Below are 15,828 nucleotides of genomic sequence, written 5' to 3'. Positions count from 1 at the left end.
CAACAATGAACGATTTTACCATAATTTACTTCACCATTCTCTAACCATTGAATATTTAAGTTCTTCATTAAATAATTTTTTGAAGAGCAAAGATTCTATGTGAATTTAACTGCTTGAAAGTCTGGATTAGACTAGATACTATTTTTTTTACGTATAAAACGATACCACTGTGCAAGAAAGAGGGCTTCATACTATATACTCATTTCATGCACACACGTATTGTTGGACCCACCAAAAATAAATGTTCACAGGAAATGGATGCTCCAAGCTCTCTGAAGAAAAATAAAAAGGCAAGTGTGACCGCAGGGGGTCCTTCAGCTACATGTGGTACACACATCAGTGCGTGTGTCTGTGTGGTTTCCAAGGTGCCCGGCAAAATGCTTTGCACACAGGAAGTATTCAAGTAACGCACTTTCGACTTCACATGCAAAAGGACACTTTCTATAGAACTTGCTTCTAAGATCCATCCACACCAGGAAGAGGATGGGCTGAAAACAATGATTAACAGCTCATTTCAGGGAGAGTGGTTTCCCCCAGAAGGAAAAGGGGAAGATGACAAAGGACAAGATAAAGGCAGAAGCCCAGAAGTTCCATTGCTCAAGGGCAAGCAGCCCCATTCCCTGGGGCTCAGTCGGCCCCATCAGCTACACAGTAAAGTGGGAGTGCTGGACAGCAGTCTCTGTTTCACCAGTAACGGGTAGTAAGATTGTGTGAAGGAGGGAGTAGTGGGTTCTATGAACTCACTGCAAGGCCTTGGTCGAGCCACTACATTTTTCTGGGCCTCGATTTCCTTTTCTTTTTTTTTTTTTTTTAGATTTTATTTATTTATTTGACAGAGAGAAATCACAAGTACACTGAGAGGCAGGCAGAGAGAGAGAGAGAGAGAGAGAGAGAAGGAAGCAGGCTCCCCGCTGAGCAGAGAGCCCGACGCGGAACTCGATCCCAGGACCCCGAGATCATGACCCGAGCCGAAGGCAGCGGCCCAACCCACTGAGCCACCCAGGCGCCCCTCGATTTCCTTTTCTAAATAGAATTCAAGGGAAATACTTGGTTTTTAAGAGCGTTTCTAATTTTACAGGAATTCTGATTCTGTGACTGTACACACTTCCAGAACATGCCCTCATACCTTGCAGACCTAAAGCAAAGAAACAAAAACAAAAAAACAAGACAACAACAACAAAACCCCAAAACTGGGGCATGGTGGGGGGGGGAGATTTTCTAAGAATATTTGTCTCATTTCCACTCCCTATTCCATTCCGGGTACATATACCAAGACTTTCTTTGGCACAGACAGGAGCGGGACGCTCTTTGATTTCCCCGTTAACAACTTAGAAGGAAATTGCCTGGGTGACTCAGTGGGTTAAAGCCTCTGCCTTTGGCTCAGGTCATGATCCCAGAGTCCTGGAATCGAGCGCCACGTCGGGCTCTCTGCTCCGAGGGGAGCCTGCTTCCTGCTCTCTCTCTCTGCCTGCCTCTCTGCCTACTTGTGATCTCTGTCAAATAAATAATAGAATATTAAAAAAAAAAACAAACACTTTAGAGGAAGAGTCCTAAGCTGAGAAAAAAGAGTGTGTGTGTCAACTGTAGAGCAAACAACATTCCGAGGATTTTGTTATTGTCTTGTTAGTTAGTCAGGTAGGTGTCTTAGGAACAAACAGCGAAAACAAGTTTCATACCTCTATGTCCTGCTGTCTCCCTTGTACACTCTGGCCTCTTGAGCTCAGGGGAGGGGACACAGTCCCAATTTTCTGACTCCTGAAAGGGAGACTCCCACATACTCCTTCAAACTTTCACACCCAGGCCCAGAAAAACCCTAGGTGTTTGCCTAGGGGATTTGTCTTCCTCCCCCCACCCCCTTTAAGATTTATTTATTTATTTGTGGAATGAAGGGGAGGGGCAGAGGGATAGAGACTCTCAGGCAGACTTCCTGCTGAGTACTGAGCCCCACACTGGGTTCAACCTCAGGACCCCACCCCCGCCCACCGATCATGACCTGAGTGGAAATCAAGAGTCAGACCCTAACCGACCTAACCCCCCAGGTGCTCCGGACCTCAGGGAATTTTCTGTTTTGGGTTTGCCTGGCACAAATCACTGATGCTTTCTGATTTCCTGGCTGTCACTCTGGCCCTGGAGGGGATGCCTGACAGGGTCGAAGCCGGCTTTGCTCTCCATTGAGGACAGGTCTATGGTTCATCCCGTGTTTGTTCCCGTCATCACCCCTGAAAGGACAGGGGTGCCAGCCTCTGGCCTATTAACTCCCGCTGCCGCCAACCCTCTCATAAATAACCAGTTGTCAGGGATTTTAATGGAAACCCTCTGGAAGCTGTAAATCTTTGCGGCTCCGTCCTGCATCCTTTCCCTCATTTCCATCACAATATCGCTCCAGAGGGACCCGAGACCGAAGCAGGAGCTTGGCAGGGCAGATTGGTAGGACACTGGGGAAAGAAAGGGGCGGGGTGGGGGAGGGGAAAAGAGCTGGGACAGTTGGTTCTAGGGAAGCATCTGCTCTGGGCGGGTTGATGACAGTCACCTGGGCCTGCTAGGCCCTGGAGAGGGGGCAGGGCAAGATAGCCCAGGGCCACCTGGAGGGAAGGGGGAAGAGGGAAGAGGAAGAGGATAAGATGGCAGAGAGGTTTCTGGAAGAGCAGCAGAAGGACTGCAAGATCCACCTCAGGCCCTCCAGGGTCTATTTAAGCATCTTGAACCAGACTTTCATTCTGCTGGGGGCTAAGCCATGACTTTGCCTGTCCAGGCACATAGCAGGTAAAAGGGCAGTGTCCTGTGCTGGCAGGAAAACATCCTCCAACTTGGGTCCAAAAGGCAACAGTTTATTTCTCTGCATAGGAGAGCACTCAGTAGTGAGAACCTGTCCAAATAGCTAGGCATAAAGGTTTAACATATATCCCTTTTCTAAGGGGTGGGAGTTAGGGCTTCAAAATGGGCCCCTAGTGAAATTTGTTTACACAATTTTTGGCCTGTCCATATGTCCAAGGACAGAGCCTGCCTGCCTGGAGATTTCCCACAGGGTTTAGGGTATGTATGAGCCAGAGGGCCAGCTGACTGTTGTAATTATACATTCCCGCAGCATCAATTCAAGCATCTGGAAATCTCCAGAACGAGAGGGATGGATATATGGGCAACAAGAATCTTTGACTCGATCCCTAAGAGAGTTTCCTAAAAACACTGTGGTTCAGGAATTTTAAACCGATCCTTTTTCACCAATCCCGAACTAACCCAGGCAAAACCAGGTCTACCAGCTGTCAGTCCTTTGCAGGCAGCCTGGCACGCATCGGTCTGGGCTTAGACAGGTGGAAACGGAAGGAAACTACATTATTTGAATCCAGATTCCCTACCTGCCAGACGACAGCCAAAATGTCGCTGGGAGAAGCCAAGACCCCAGAGCTCTGGGCGGCCCTCTCTCTCTTGGGCCAGGCTTCCCACTCTTTGAGATGTCATGATTTAAGAAGCCAACGAGGTTCATTGGCAGGTTTACGATTAGCTACTTTACTGTTAGAGACGCTGAGCCCAGAGAGGTTGGATGACACATGTGCCTGAGGTCTTGACTGGGGTCTCAATCCCGTGCTCTTTGCAGGGCTTTCCCCCGGTCCTGGTTTCGGTTATTTACCCTCCCGCGAGGGCCTGGATACAGAGCGGCCCGGCTCAGCGAAACCCAACCGCCGACCCCTCCGTAGCAGCTGCAACTTCTGAAGACCGCGGTTCGAGTCCGCTGGGCCCTGGGGCTCCGGCTGCGCCTGCGCACGACGCCCAGACGGCGCGGGCGGGGGAGGGCGGGGACCCCCGCGGGGCTGCGGGTAGTGGGGCCCGCGAGCGCTGGGAGCGCGGGCCAAGCGTCCTCCGCGTCTCCCGGGACAACCTCGGGCGCTGCCCTCTCAGAGAGCCGGGCGGTTAATTGGATTCGGGAGGTGGGGGCACGGCAGCCTACCGCTGGGGCCAATCGACGACCTAGAAAGCCCTATATGCAAATACAAGAGGGCTGGGCGCACCCCAAGTTAGGAGGAGCGAGGGTTGGGTGCGCGGGTTGTCGAGCAGCCAATGGGAGCGTGTCTCCTTAATCTTTTGAGGAGGGGCCCCGCAGGTGTAGTTGCCAGCGGTACGGGCAGCAGAGCCCGGGCAAGAGCCGGGAGTAGGAATCGCGGGTAAGAGCCCCCCAAGCTCGGTGCTGGCCCTAGATCGTGGCCTTCTAGTGTCTCCCCGCCGAAAACCGGGTCCGTCGTACCCCCAACCCCCCTCAAAGCCCAGTTCCCCAGGGTTACCCCTTCCGCCCTCCCCAGTGGCGCTCTACCTCCAAAGCCACTCACCCTCCCGGTCCCTGTCCTCCCTTGGCGGGGTAGCTCGTCTCTTCCCAGCCCCATCCTCGCGTTCACCTCTGAAAGACCCTCGTTCCCTTTCTCCTCCTCAAGACTCCGATGATGCCAAGATCTTGTTCACACGCCAACTCTTCTTTCCCTAGTTCCATATTCCCTCCTGTCCCTCACTTCCTGCCCCCCCCCCCCCCCCCCCCCCCCCCGATTTCCCAAACCCGGTGCCCGGGGAGCTGTTCCGTGGATACCAGAGATCCCTGGGAATCACAAAACTCTCTCTGCCTCCTGCTTCCCTATCCCTGGGTCCTTCTCCCCATCACCTTTCTTCCTTTGTCTGGAGAAATCTTTCAGAGAGACATTTCTGTTTTGAATAGCCAGCGCAGCTCTCTGCAAATATTCCTACCTCTCCTTTCCAGCCCCCCTCCCCCTTCCAGTATTCTTTATCACCTCCTTTAAAAAAAATTATTTATTCATTTGATAGAGACACAGGAAGAGAAGGGAGTACAGGCAGGGAGAGTGGGAGAGGAAGAGAGAGAAGCAGGCTTCAGCAGAGCAGGGAGCACGATGTGGGACTCGATCCCAAGACTCTGGGATCATGACCCATCCGGAGGCAGACTCTTAACCACCGACCCACCCAGGCACAACTATTTCTCATCTTCTGAAGGAGAATTCTTCTAGGTTTGAGGAATGTTCTCCTTTGGGATTGGAATAGTAGGGAAAATGTAACTTACATCTGGGGACCACGTGGAAGAGAGCTAACGTTTACTAAGACCCAGCCTGTGCCAGGCACCTCAAGAAGTTATTTAATAGGTGCACCAACCCTACTGTTCTATTTTATATATATATATGTATTTTTAAGATTTTATTATTTATTTATTTATTTGACAGACAGAGATCACAAGTAGGCAGAGAGGCAGGCAGAGAGGTGTGGGGGGAAGCAGGCTCCCCAAGGAGCAGAGAGTCTGGTGTGGGGCTTGATCCCGGGACCCTGAGATTATGACCTGAGCTGAAGGCAGAGGCTTTAACCCACTGAGCCACCTAGATGCCCCATTGCTCTCCATTTTTAGCAGAATAAAAAATGTCATCTGAGTCCACAAGATTCTTAGTGTTTCCAGGGAATGAGGCGAGTCATTCTCAGCACTTCTTACTGGCTCATTCCTTGAGCAACTGAGTTCCCCCATCCCTCCCTTGTTAGTCCATGTCTTGCTAAGAACCTATTCAGTCCCTGTACTGAAAGTTCAAAGGTGGCTAGAATGGAAAGCCAAAAGGTCATAAAAAGCATCTTAACTTATCTGGCCTACATTCAAGCTCAAAGCACTTTTCTAGATGTCAAGTTTTTTTTTTTTTTTTTTTAAAGATTTTATTTATTTATTTGACAGAGAGAGATTACAAGTAGGCAGAGAGTCAGGCAGAGAGAGAGGAGGAAGCAGGCTCCCTGCTGAGCAGAGAGCCGGATGCAGGACTCGATCCCAAGACCCTGAGATCATGACCCGAGCCGAAGGCAGCGGCTTAACCCACTGAGCCACCCAGGCGCCCAGGCGCCCCTAGATGTCAAGTTTTTATCTTCCTAGTGGTCCTGTAATCACAGAAAAGACATGGAATCAGGGTACGCCTGAAACTAATGTAACCTTGTACATCAGCTATTCTAAAAAAAAAAAAAAAAGAAAAAAAAGATAGGAGATAAGGGAGGAGGTATACTTGGCTTCTTATGGCATACAAAGTCAAAGAAGCAAAGCCGGAAGCAAGATCCGGAGTTCTTACCTCTACACCTTCTCCCCCCATCTACTTTGACCTTTTCCAAGAGTTGGCCACTGGAAGCCTTCTGAGGGATGCTTCTGGTAGGGGAATGAGAACCAAAAGATGAAAAGGCGAGGAGGTGCAGGAAAATATATTATTCGTGAGAAGAGAAGGAAGCCCTCAACAGACACAGTAGGATAGCTCTTCGGTGCCATGTATAGGGCTACAGACTGAAAGAAAGGTCCAGGCTCTGGGGTGCCTGGGTGGCTCAGTCATTAAGCGTGGGCATTCGGCTCTGGTCATGATCGCAAGGTCCTGGAATCAAGTCCCACATCAGGCTCCCTGCTCAGCGGGAAGCCTGCTTCTCCCTCTCCCACTCCCCCTGCTTGTGTTTCTTCTCTCACTGTCTCTCTGTCAAGTAAATAAATAAAATCTTAAAAACAAAAACAGAAACAAAAACAAGATCCAGGCTCTGAAGTTCAGGGGAGAAAACTCAGCTAAAACTTTAAACAAAAACTTTTAACATGCTCTATTCTCTGTTTTTAATCAACCTCCAAATGATTCTTTCCTCCAGTTTCTTGGCACCTGTATTTGAATTCAGCCTTGCAAAAGAAAACCCTAAATATTTTTCACGCTCTGCAGCACCTCTAGGAGGTAAGAAGTGTAGTTGACCTGTAGAGTCCTTCAGAGCTGGAAATGAAATAGGGTTCCTCCTTTGAGGTTTTCCAAATAACCTGCGATGTGTTTGCTTGAAGCCATCCTAAGGCTCATTTCCTCCCCCTGGTGGCCAACGAAGTACATTTTCATGCTGTCTGACCAGGGTTTGGTCGGCTTTGTCTGGCTTGGAAGATCCAAGATCAAAGCCCACACTAAAATGGAAGGAAACTTCAGCTGCCTCTTAGCAAGGATTTAACATCACATCTTTGGGGGTGTCTGGGTGGCCCATTTGCTTAAGCATCTGATTCTTTTTTTTTTTTTTTCCTAAGTAGGCTCTACACCCAGTGTGGGGCAAACACTGGGCTTGAACTCATGATCCTGAGGTCAAGCCATGAGCTGGATCTAAGAATCAGATGCTTCGCTGGCATGGCTCAGTTGGTTGAGCATCTGACTCTTGATCTCAGCTCAGGTCTTGATTTTAGGGTTGTGAGTTCAGGTCCCACGTTGTGCCCCACGCTGGGCATGGAATCTATTTTTTAAATAAATAAATAATAAATAAATGTCACTTCTCTGACTGCAGAGGCCCTTAGACAGGGTATGTGTATGGCTTGGGATGCTGGCAGCCCTTATGATTACGTTATTTCTAGATAGCCTCCACGTTAGAGCCCTCCAGTCCCCAATTTTGGTTTGGGAAAGGGGCAGAGACGCATAGAAGGGTGCAGTAATGTTAAAAACATGACCCATTTCACCCTTTTGTCTTCTCCTTAGGCTTTGTCCTTAAAATTTAGTGCCTCTCCTCCTCTGATTCCTCAAGGCTGCTTTTGACAATGAAATTGTTGGGCAGGAGAGTAGTTGGGGACCCCCGGGTTAGCAGGGAGTGAGTGGCTGCTGAGACTAGCAAAGAGAAGGCTGGTGGAGTCGGAGGAGACCTGAGAGGTTCTGGGGCAAGCAGCTTTTGCGTTAACTCATTGCCACTTGGGGGCCAGAGATGTGTTAAAGGAGGACAGCTCAAACCAGGGGTCCATGAGGCTGGGCCTCTGTCCTGAAGGAGAGAAGTGATCCGGCCTCTCTCTTAATGCTACTGTAAGGAAAGGGGTAGCACCAGGACAGCTGTGGCTTGGCTCCAGGATCAGGGAGACCATTGGGATGGAATTGGGGCAGACTGGAAAGTACCCAAAGAAGGAGCCATGACTTGGCTCTGTGGATTGCTGGCATGAAGCAATGGGGCCCTACTTTCCCCAAAGAAGTGGAAGTCTGGATTTTTATGAGAAATCTACATTGTCTGGTTGTTGGCAACTACTTCTATTTAAAACTACAACAAGGACACACAGTGGTGGGCCAAGTGAACGTTTCTGCGGACTAACTCCCGCAATCCCCCAGCCCCCCAACTCCCACCCCAGCAAACCTGGAGCAAGAGATTCCCTGTTAGGAGCCTTTGAGAGAAGTCAGTGGGGATTTAGCATTGGGGATGGAACAAGAATGAGAGGACTGGGGAAAGAGAAAGCTAGGGGGCCAAAGGCAAAGCCAAAAGAGATGCACATGGCATTGACTGCTCTCTACCGTCTTGTGCCCAGCTTGGGTACCATTCATGTGGATCTCATGTCATGGACAGCATAGAATCCGGGGGAAGGTATGTAAGTATGCTGCGGGGACCAGTTCCTTGAGAAGTACATGGGCTCAACTCTTTGGTCTCTGTGCCTGGGGCTCTCTCGTCATGCAAGAGTCGGCAGAGTCTGATCCTTTTCCTGTTGTTTTTCTCTCTGAAGCAGACAAACAGCAGCAGCCATGACTTGTTCTTACAACTTGGGCAGCGACTCAAGAAAGAGCAGAGACAATTCGCAGCTCCAGAGGCCAAATTCAGGGTCAGTTTTCTCTCCTTCGTTAACATTAACCTTTGGGTAAATGGAGCCACTCCTCCAGGGCTTGGTAAACAGAAACCACTTGTAGAGGGCTAGGGGAGTGGAAGTGGCCATTTACCTGGAATCGAGGGAGTAGCTCAAGGTCAAGATTTCAGGCACCTTGGTGCTCTTGAACGAGAATGTGCCTGGTCACTGGGAAAACGGACTCAAAAGGGCCAGGTGTCATTGGTTTGTTGTGCTGCATACAACTCTTTTGCCCCCTGCCTGGGTGTCACCATAAAGGGGGTTGGCTGTAAGTGGCAGCCCTCCTGAGCAAGAGAGAAACCCATGATGACTCTTGGTTGCCCTTCCTCTTGGCGATGGCTGTGAACATTCAGTGTGACTGACGGTGTACAGGGTAATTCTCTGAAAAATATAAAGAAGTACACTCACATAAAGGCTTATGATTACGTTATTTCTAGGTAGCCTCCACGTTAGAGCCCTCCAGTCCCCAATTTTGGTTTGGGAAAGGGGCAGAGACGCATAGAAGGGTGCAGTAATGTTAAAAACATGACTCATAAGGTACAAAATGTTGGTGAGAATTAGCAAGTGCGGGCGTGGAGGAAATCCCATGAGATTGTGTGGCCCTGCTGGGCCTGCTGTTATCATGTATGGTGGTAATCCTGATTGTTGGAGTCCCTCTGAGAAACAACATGGCAGTATAAATAAGATAGATAGATAGATAGATATAAATAAGATAGATCGATCGATAAAGCCAGAAGCTATATAATTTTTACATTAACCTAGTAATTCCTCATTCTGGATATTATTTTAGGTAAAATAATCCTCAAGAGGTAAAAGGCCCTCTATACATGAAAGTGTGCATTTCAGAGCTATTACTGTAATAGCAAAATTGGAAGCAACTTACATGGCCAACAATAGGGCAATGGTTGGTCAAATTCAGACACATTCCTTCAGTGCGGTGTTATTACACAGCCGTGAAACACTGGAAACATGTAAACTTTGTCACCACCGAAAGGATGTTTCTGATATGATATTAAGTGTGTGTGTGTGTGTAGGAAAGCAGATAGAAAATGGTTTCTATATTATTGTTATGATTATGGAGGAATAATCATGCTTAGAAATTAAGAATCAAAGAGAATATGCAAAAGGAGCAAAGTTGCTCTTCCAGGGTAGAAAAGCCACAGGTGACTTCCCACCCTATCCTTTTCTAAACTCCCTTTTGTTGTTTTATGATTTCATTGTAATAAATTATCATAAAGATATTACTATCTTTTTTTAAAAGCAAAGACTTGATGAGGGAAGAGCAGGTAGTAAGTGGCAAAGGCATCAAAGGGCAGGGGTTGCCATGGTGAGGAGGCTGGCCAGGTTTGGGAGGTAAAGAGGAGGAGGAGCCCCAGAAAGTTGGCTTTATGGTCATAGGAGCCTCAGATGTGAAGGAGATGGAGTAGTTCATTGGATCTGGACTGTTCTGGGCTAGCCAAAGGCACACGAAGCATATTCCTAAGGACTACTGAAGCAGGAGCATTAAAAACCATGAAAAGAATTTGATATTTGAAATTTCAAGCAAACGATAAAGAAGTCATCCTTGGAATGGGGGAGGAACAAGAACTTTGCTGGACCTCCTTATTGGTCTTTTGCCATCTGGTTTTGTTTTTGTGTTGAATCACATGGTGCGGGAGACACCTGTACCTTTGCTGTGTGTGAGATCTCTGAAGGTCTCCGTCTGGCCCTGGGCTTGAACTGTGTTCAGTCAGCTATGCATTGACCTTGAACTCCGTGAGTGACCGTTGTCTTCACCATCAACAACAGGCTGGGCGTGGGAGGTTCTGCGTAGCGTCTAAACAGTTAACAGACCTCCTCAGAGCACCCCATCTGTACCCTGTGGGACTCCCCCCCTCGGTTGGGAAGGCTTAGGGCTTGGTTCTGAGGCCGTCTCCAGACACTCACTCACTTTAATAAGATTGTTTACCAGCTGGTGCCATGCATAGCATCTCAGCTTGCTCCTGAAAATCCCAGGAGAGCAAAAGCTAAAGCCAGGGTTGGCTGAGTGAGTCTCCAAGGTCAGCGTCCCCAAGGACAAAAGGTGGAATCAGCTCTCTCTCCCTGAGCTTGTACCAACCCTGGAGGTGGGGTGGCATTTTCTAAAGGGCGATGGTGCCTGGTCTTGGACTGGGTCTACCACCCACATGAGCAAGGGAGGGGGTCCCCCTGCAGGTGGATCAGAGTAACTGCTGCTCCCTCTGCTGTCTCCCCAGGGTACTCGGGGATTTCCCCAGAGCCACTTCCCAGCCTGGGGAGATGCTCCAGTGCCTGCCTTTAGAAGGCGAAGAAGGGGCAGACTCTGAAGAGCGGGAGGACAGTTCCCAAGAAGATCCGAAAGAAAGCGTCACCCTGGCTTTCGTGAGCGAGAATGCTGGGGGGCAAGAGGGGCTTCAGAACACTCAGCAGCAAGGCAAGAAGAGGAAGAAAAAGAGGTTAGGATTGAAAGATGAGAATGGGGATTTGTGTTGTTGGGAGCAGAAGGGACCTGGAGGGGAGGGGACTTTGGCCACTGATGAGAGGTTAAAGAGATGTTGTGTCCTGGGGTCTTCAAAATCACACCCCCTTCAGTTCTTGTGAGAAGAATCTACCTGGTGATCAGTTTGATTAACTGATTGATTGTTCAAAGATTTTATTTATTATGATTATGGAGGAATAATCATGCTTATTTGTCAGAGAGAGAGAGCACAAACAGGGGTAGTGGCAGGCAGAGGGAGAAGCAGATTTTCTGCTGAGCATGGAACACCCCCCACCCCCTCCCCCACTCCCCAGTGCAGGATCCATCCCAGGACCTTGGGATCATGACCTGAGCCAGAGGCAGACACTTAACTGCCTGAGCCCCTCAGGCACCCCAGTGATCTGTTTTATAGAATCAAATACGATGTGTGTAATCTCAAACCATACCTTGTTCTAATCTTCATTCTATTTGTGTTTAGAATGCTTGCTTTTTTAAAAAATTGTGTGGGGAAAGACAATTTTCTTGTTTTAAGGAAGTGCTTATTGCCCTGGGAACTTAGTACATTTTATTTTATTTAAGATTTTATTTATTTATTTATTTGAGAGAGAGAATGAGAGAGAAAGAGAGCGTGGGAGGAGGGAAGGTCAGAGGTAGAAGCAGACTCCCCACCAAGCAGGGAGCCCAGGACTCCGGGATCTCGACCTGAGCCAAAGGCAACCACTCAACCAACTGAGCCACTCGGGTGCCCAACTTAGTACATTTTGAAAATAGTGAAACTGACGCTCACTTCTTAGGATCTGCCTGTGGCTTCTGCATTCTGGTTCCTATTTACTATTCCATTACATTCAGGGACATGTCTCCATTTGGGGACAACAAGTCACTCCTCAGATTCACTGATACTAGAAAGCTTGTCCTCCCCCTTTCTTCCTTCCTTCCTTCATTCCTTTCTTTCTTTCCTTCCTTCAAGATTTTATTTATTTATTTGACAGAGAGAGACACAGTGATAGAGGGAACACAAGCAGGGGAGCAGCTGAGGGAGAGGGAAAAGCAGGCTTCCTGCTAAGCCGGGAGCCGGAGGGGGGACTTGATCCCAGAATCCTGGGATCATGGCCCAAGCTGAAGGCAGACGCTTACCGACTGAGCCACCCAGGCGTCCCTTGTCCACTTTCTAACTCACTACTTCTCTTAGTGGGGGGCAAGAGGAGGGAGACCATGAAGTAATTTGGCCCAAAAGATTTTCGCTTCCTGTTCCTGACGGGCCGCTGGAGTAAAAGGATTTGAGGAGGTGATAATGTTCATATAAAGCGGAAGCAGAATTCGTTACAACCACAATACAGAATTTCTGCCTCTGTGGGCAGGATCCTGGTACAGTCCATGTCTTCCGCCCCTCTGCCACCCCTGGGATCTGTGTCTTCAGTCGCCGGGGTAGTCAGACCAGGCTTCCTATGGCAGGATGGATCTCGTGCAGCCCCTGGGTGTGGTCCTCCGTTCTGGCAAGCGTGTCTGTCTCTGTCTTGCTTTCTTTTTTTTCTCTTTTCCAGATGATTGGTGATCAATCTCTCCACCTGCCGGTATGAGAGCGGTGAGCACCTGCGTTCAAGGGATCCACGATGGGGACCCAGTGGATTACCCCAAAGGGTTGGGAAGGGTCATTCTTGTGTATTCTTGAGAATGAAATGGGGGTGTTTCTACATCCCATTGTCTCTGTCCTCAATTAACTATTTGAGGAAGTTGGGGATCTCATTCCAAGGAAATACGGGATTTGGCCCCAGTGGTGTGTGTGTGTATAGCTCCTCTCCAGGGTGATTTGGGAATCTGATTGTAGAGAAGACAGCTGTTGCTTCTTGTTAGAGCACGAGTTAGAGACTGGCAGTCCACAGACAGAAGACGACCTACAGACCTACACTGAGTTGTGGAACAGAGTATTCATTCGACCTATTTTAAGTTTGAATGTTTTAGGCTGGTGCTGACTCCCCTGGGTCACTGGCACTTCTTCTCTCTCAGGCCCTTGAAGGCATTTGAATTGTGTTACCAATGCTAACAGGGACAGGGGAAGAAGGATGCGATAGCATATATGTGATTTTGAAATGCATCGTATACTTTTTTTTTTCCTGTCAGTTTACCTTCCTAATTAAGCTTGGCTCTGACTGATGTTAAGGATTAGTTTATATTCCCTGAACATTCTGTGCTTGGTGTTTGGAGGAGAGCCAGAAGCCTACTTCCTGGCAAGGGGAAGCCAGGGCGGGTAAAACATTCTTCCCAGAGAGCCTTCTGTGGGGCTCACTGGGTATTGGCCGAATGCCTCAATGGCTCTTGTTGTTCCTTTCTTGGCAATGGTGCGTTCAGACCAGGCAAGATGGCTTCCAGGCTCAACGAGCTGAGGCATCTCTCTCCAGCACACCGTCTCAGAGAAACGAGAAACATAACCTCCCTACCCCATGCTCCTCCCCCACTCCCTGGGCTAACAGGCCTTCCTTTTTCCAACTCCGTGGCAGTGCGCAGGGCAGCTCAGCGATATGGCCTTCGAGAAGGAGGAGAGACCAATGACTGGACTCTCTACTGGACGGACTACTCGGTGTCGCTGGAGAGGGTGATGGAAATGAAAAGTTACCAGGTATTATCCGGGGCAGAGCCAGTCCTCAGTATAAGTCTGGTATCTACCCAGTGGGCCCCCAATTTTAGGACTGTCCCCTGAGGGCATCTCATGGGTACTCCGGTGGACGCCATTGTTCATGAATTCTGGCTTCCTTTGCAGAAAATCAATCACTTCCCAGGGATGAGTGAAATCTGCCGCAAGGACTTGCTGGCCAGGAATATGAGCCGTATGTTGAAGCTGTTCCCTAAGGATTTCCACTTTTTCCCTAGGACCTGGTGTCTTCCTGCCGAGTGAGCGCCCACCTGTATTCCCTTCCACACTACCCACCCCCAATTTATGTTTCCCTCTTGTTCCAGATTCCCCAGTGCTGCTTTCTCTTCCCAAAGGATCTCCCCGTCTCTCTCTCCTTTTCAGGAAGAGAAGGCATAAAGGGTGTGTCCAAGGTTGAGAGAACAGAACACCAGGCTCTGCTATAAAAAATGAGATGACATTTCAGGGCTGGGTGCCTTGGATCCTGCACCTGCAGTTGGGATGAGAATTTGTTCTGACCCTGAAAGCTGTTGATTTTGAACTTGTTCCAACCTTTTAACTGTGCAGTTTCTGAATTTTTAAGGACTGTGAGCACTTCTGGATGGAGTTGGGTAGTGGTTAGTGCCCAGATTAGGAGCAGGGAGGGACGCCTGACCTCTGGTCTCTGGCAGGATCAGGAATGGCAGCCAACCTTTCCCTGTCTCCTTTCTCACTTTATCCATCTTAAAATCGGGCATCCAGGCATTAGTACAGAAAATGCTCTGGGTCCCACCACCAAGAAACAGAGCAAAGGTGAGATGACACAGACGTGACCTGGGTCTGGTCTTTGGGATAAGGACAAGGGGACAGAGAGGCATTGCCACTGGAATTCTTTTCACATGGTGAGAATCCCACTCTGTCCTCTATGCCCAGTACTTTTCCAAACCAAGAGCTCCAGGATCCCCAGACTTCCCTAGCTTGTCCGGAACAACTTTCAAGACTTAGTAGCAACTTAGAAGGAAACATGTTTGCTTTCAGACCAACGGGCACCTCCAGATTTTAGTGGCCACTGAGGAACACTGCCTTGAAGTGAGTTCGCCAGTGGTCACCATGCCGATGAGTTGCAATGCAAGACAAGAAGTGTAGCAAGACTGAGATTCAGAATGCATTAAGTTGGTTTCTTTCTTCTGAAGATAGTGTCTTCAGGGTGTGTTCAAGGAGAGTAGTTGTGCCATGATACTCTGGCTGGAGTGGAGGTGTTCCCTGGGAAGACCTGAAGCCTAGAGCAGGGGAGGAGACTGGTTGATCCAAGGTCATACAACCTGTCCGGGCTGAACTCCACATCTCTTATCTGCAAACCCAGAAAGCCAAAATCCTTGGGTCACAGCTACCTTCATGGTGCATGTCGCATGTATCAGAAAACTTGCCTGCATTCTGTGACGTGATTAACCTCCAGACAAGAGAGGTGTCCTCATCCTCAGTGTATAGATGATGGAAGTGAGGCTTAAAGAGGTCAAGTCCTTGCACAGGGTGACACGGCTGGTGAGTGGCGTCACCTGGGTTTAAATCCAGGCCTGAGTTTCCTCCAAAGCCCACCCTCTCTCCGCCACATGTGTGCGTGCATGGCTGTCTCTTCTATTGCCAGATCTCCCAACATGTGTCTGTTGACTCTAGAGTTTTGCCGCATTAGATAGCTTTAGTGGTTTCTTGTTGTTGTTACTGGTTTTGTTTTAATAAAGACCTAGTGTTCCTTTTCATTGCTCCCCCCGCTAAAGGTGTCTCTCATTCCCTCCCTGCTGCTCTGGTAGCTGGGGAGATTTGCAGAACTACAGCAGGTCAAGAAAAAATAAGACATTCATTTGTAAGCCGGATTCGGGCTGCCAAGGGAGAGGTATATTCATCACCCGGACGGTGAAAGATATCAAGCCAGGCGAAGATATGATCTGTCAACTCTATATTTCAAAGGTACTTCTTCATGGTGATCATTTCTTTCTCGCCCACAGCAACCTTCTAGCTCTGCCACACCATGGGAAATGAGGTGACGGGGGCAAAGCCATATCCTGTCTTTAGCCTTGAAAGTTGTCAGACCAGGCCTTCTAACAGGGATGTGACATGTGTCTGGCCCAGAGCATCAGTCACCCTTGTACC

At 48.9% G+C, this 15,828-nt stretch overlaps 1 protein-coding gene across 7 annotated transcripts in view; it reads left to right on the top strand.

Moving 5' to 3' along the window:
* The first annotated feature begins 3,854 nt into the window (after positions 1 to 3,854).
* TTLL6 (tubulin tyrosine ligase like 6) overlaps positions 3,855 to 15,828 on the top strand; it is a 34,735-nt gene continuing 22,761 nt past the window's right edge. For 3 of the 7 annotated variants that reach the window (XM_045070385.1, XM_045070390.1, XM_045070389.1), the window contains exons 1-4: positions 12,617 to 12,657; positions 13,571 to 13,689; positions 13,831 to 13,961; positions 15,489 to 15,645. In XM_045070385.1, the coding sequence (XP_044926320.1) occupies positions 13,669 to 13,689; positions 13,831 to 13,961; positions 15,489 to 15,645 (309 nt within the window). In that variant the 5' untranslated portion in view covers positions 12,617 to 12,657; positions 13,571 to 13,668. Of the gene's footprint in view, positions 4,158 to 6,633; positions 6,714 to 8,482; positions 8,579 to 10,833; positions 11,053 to 12,156; positions 12,658 to 12,687; positions 13,690 to 13,830; positions 13,962 to 15,488; positions 15,646 to 15,828 lie in introns of those variants that run through there. The other 4 variants (XM_013062670.2, XM_004764753.3, XM_045070387.1 and 1 more) reach the window with 4 other exon arrangements.

Source organism: Mustela putorius, unplaced genomic scaffold, assembly GCF_011764305.1.
Source record: "Mustela putorius furo isolate JIRA1106 unplaced genomic scaffold, ASM1176430v1.1 tig00003962_pilon_pilon_pilon, whole genome shotgun sequence".
In the NCBI taxonomy this organism is placed as follows: Eukaryota; Metazoa; Chordata; class Mammalia; order Carnivora; family Mustelidae; genus Mustela; species Mustela putorius.
This window is presented reverse-complemented; position numbering and strand designations above follow the sequence as displayed.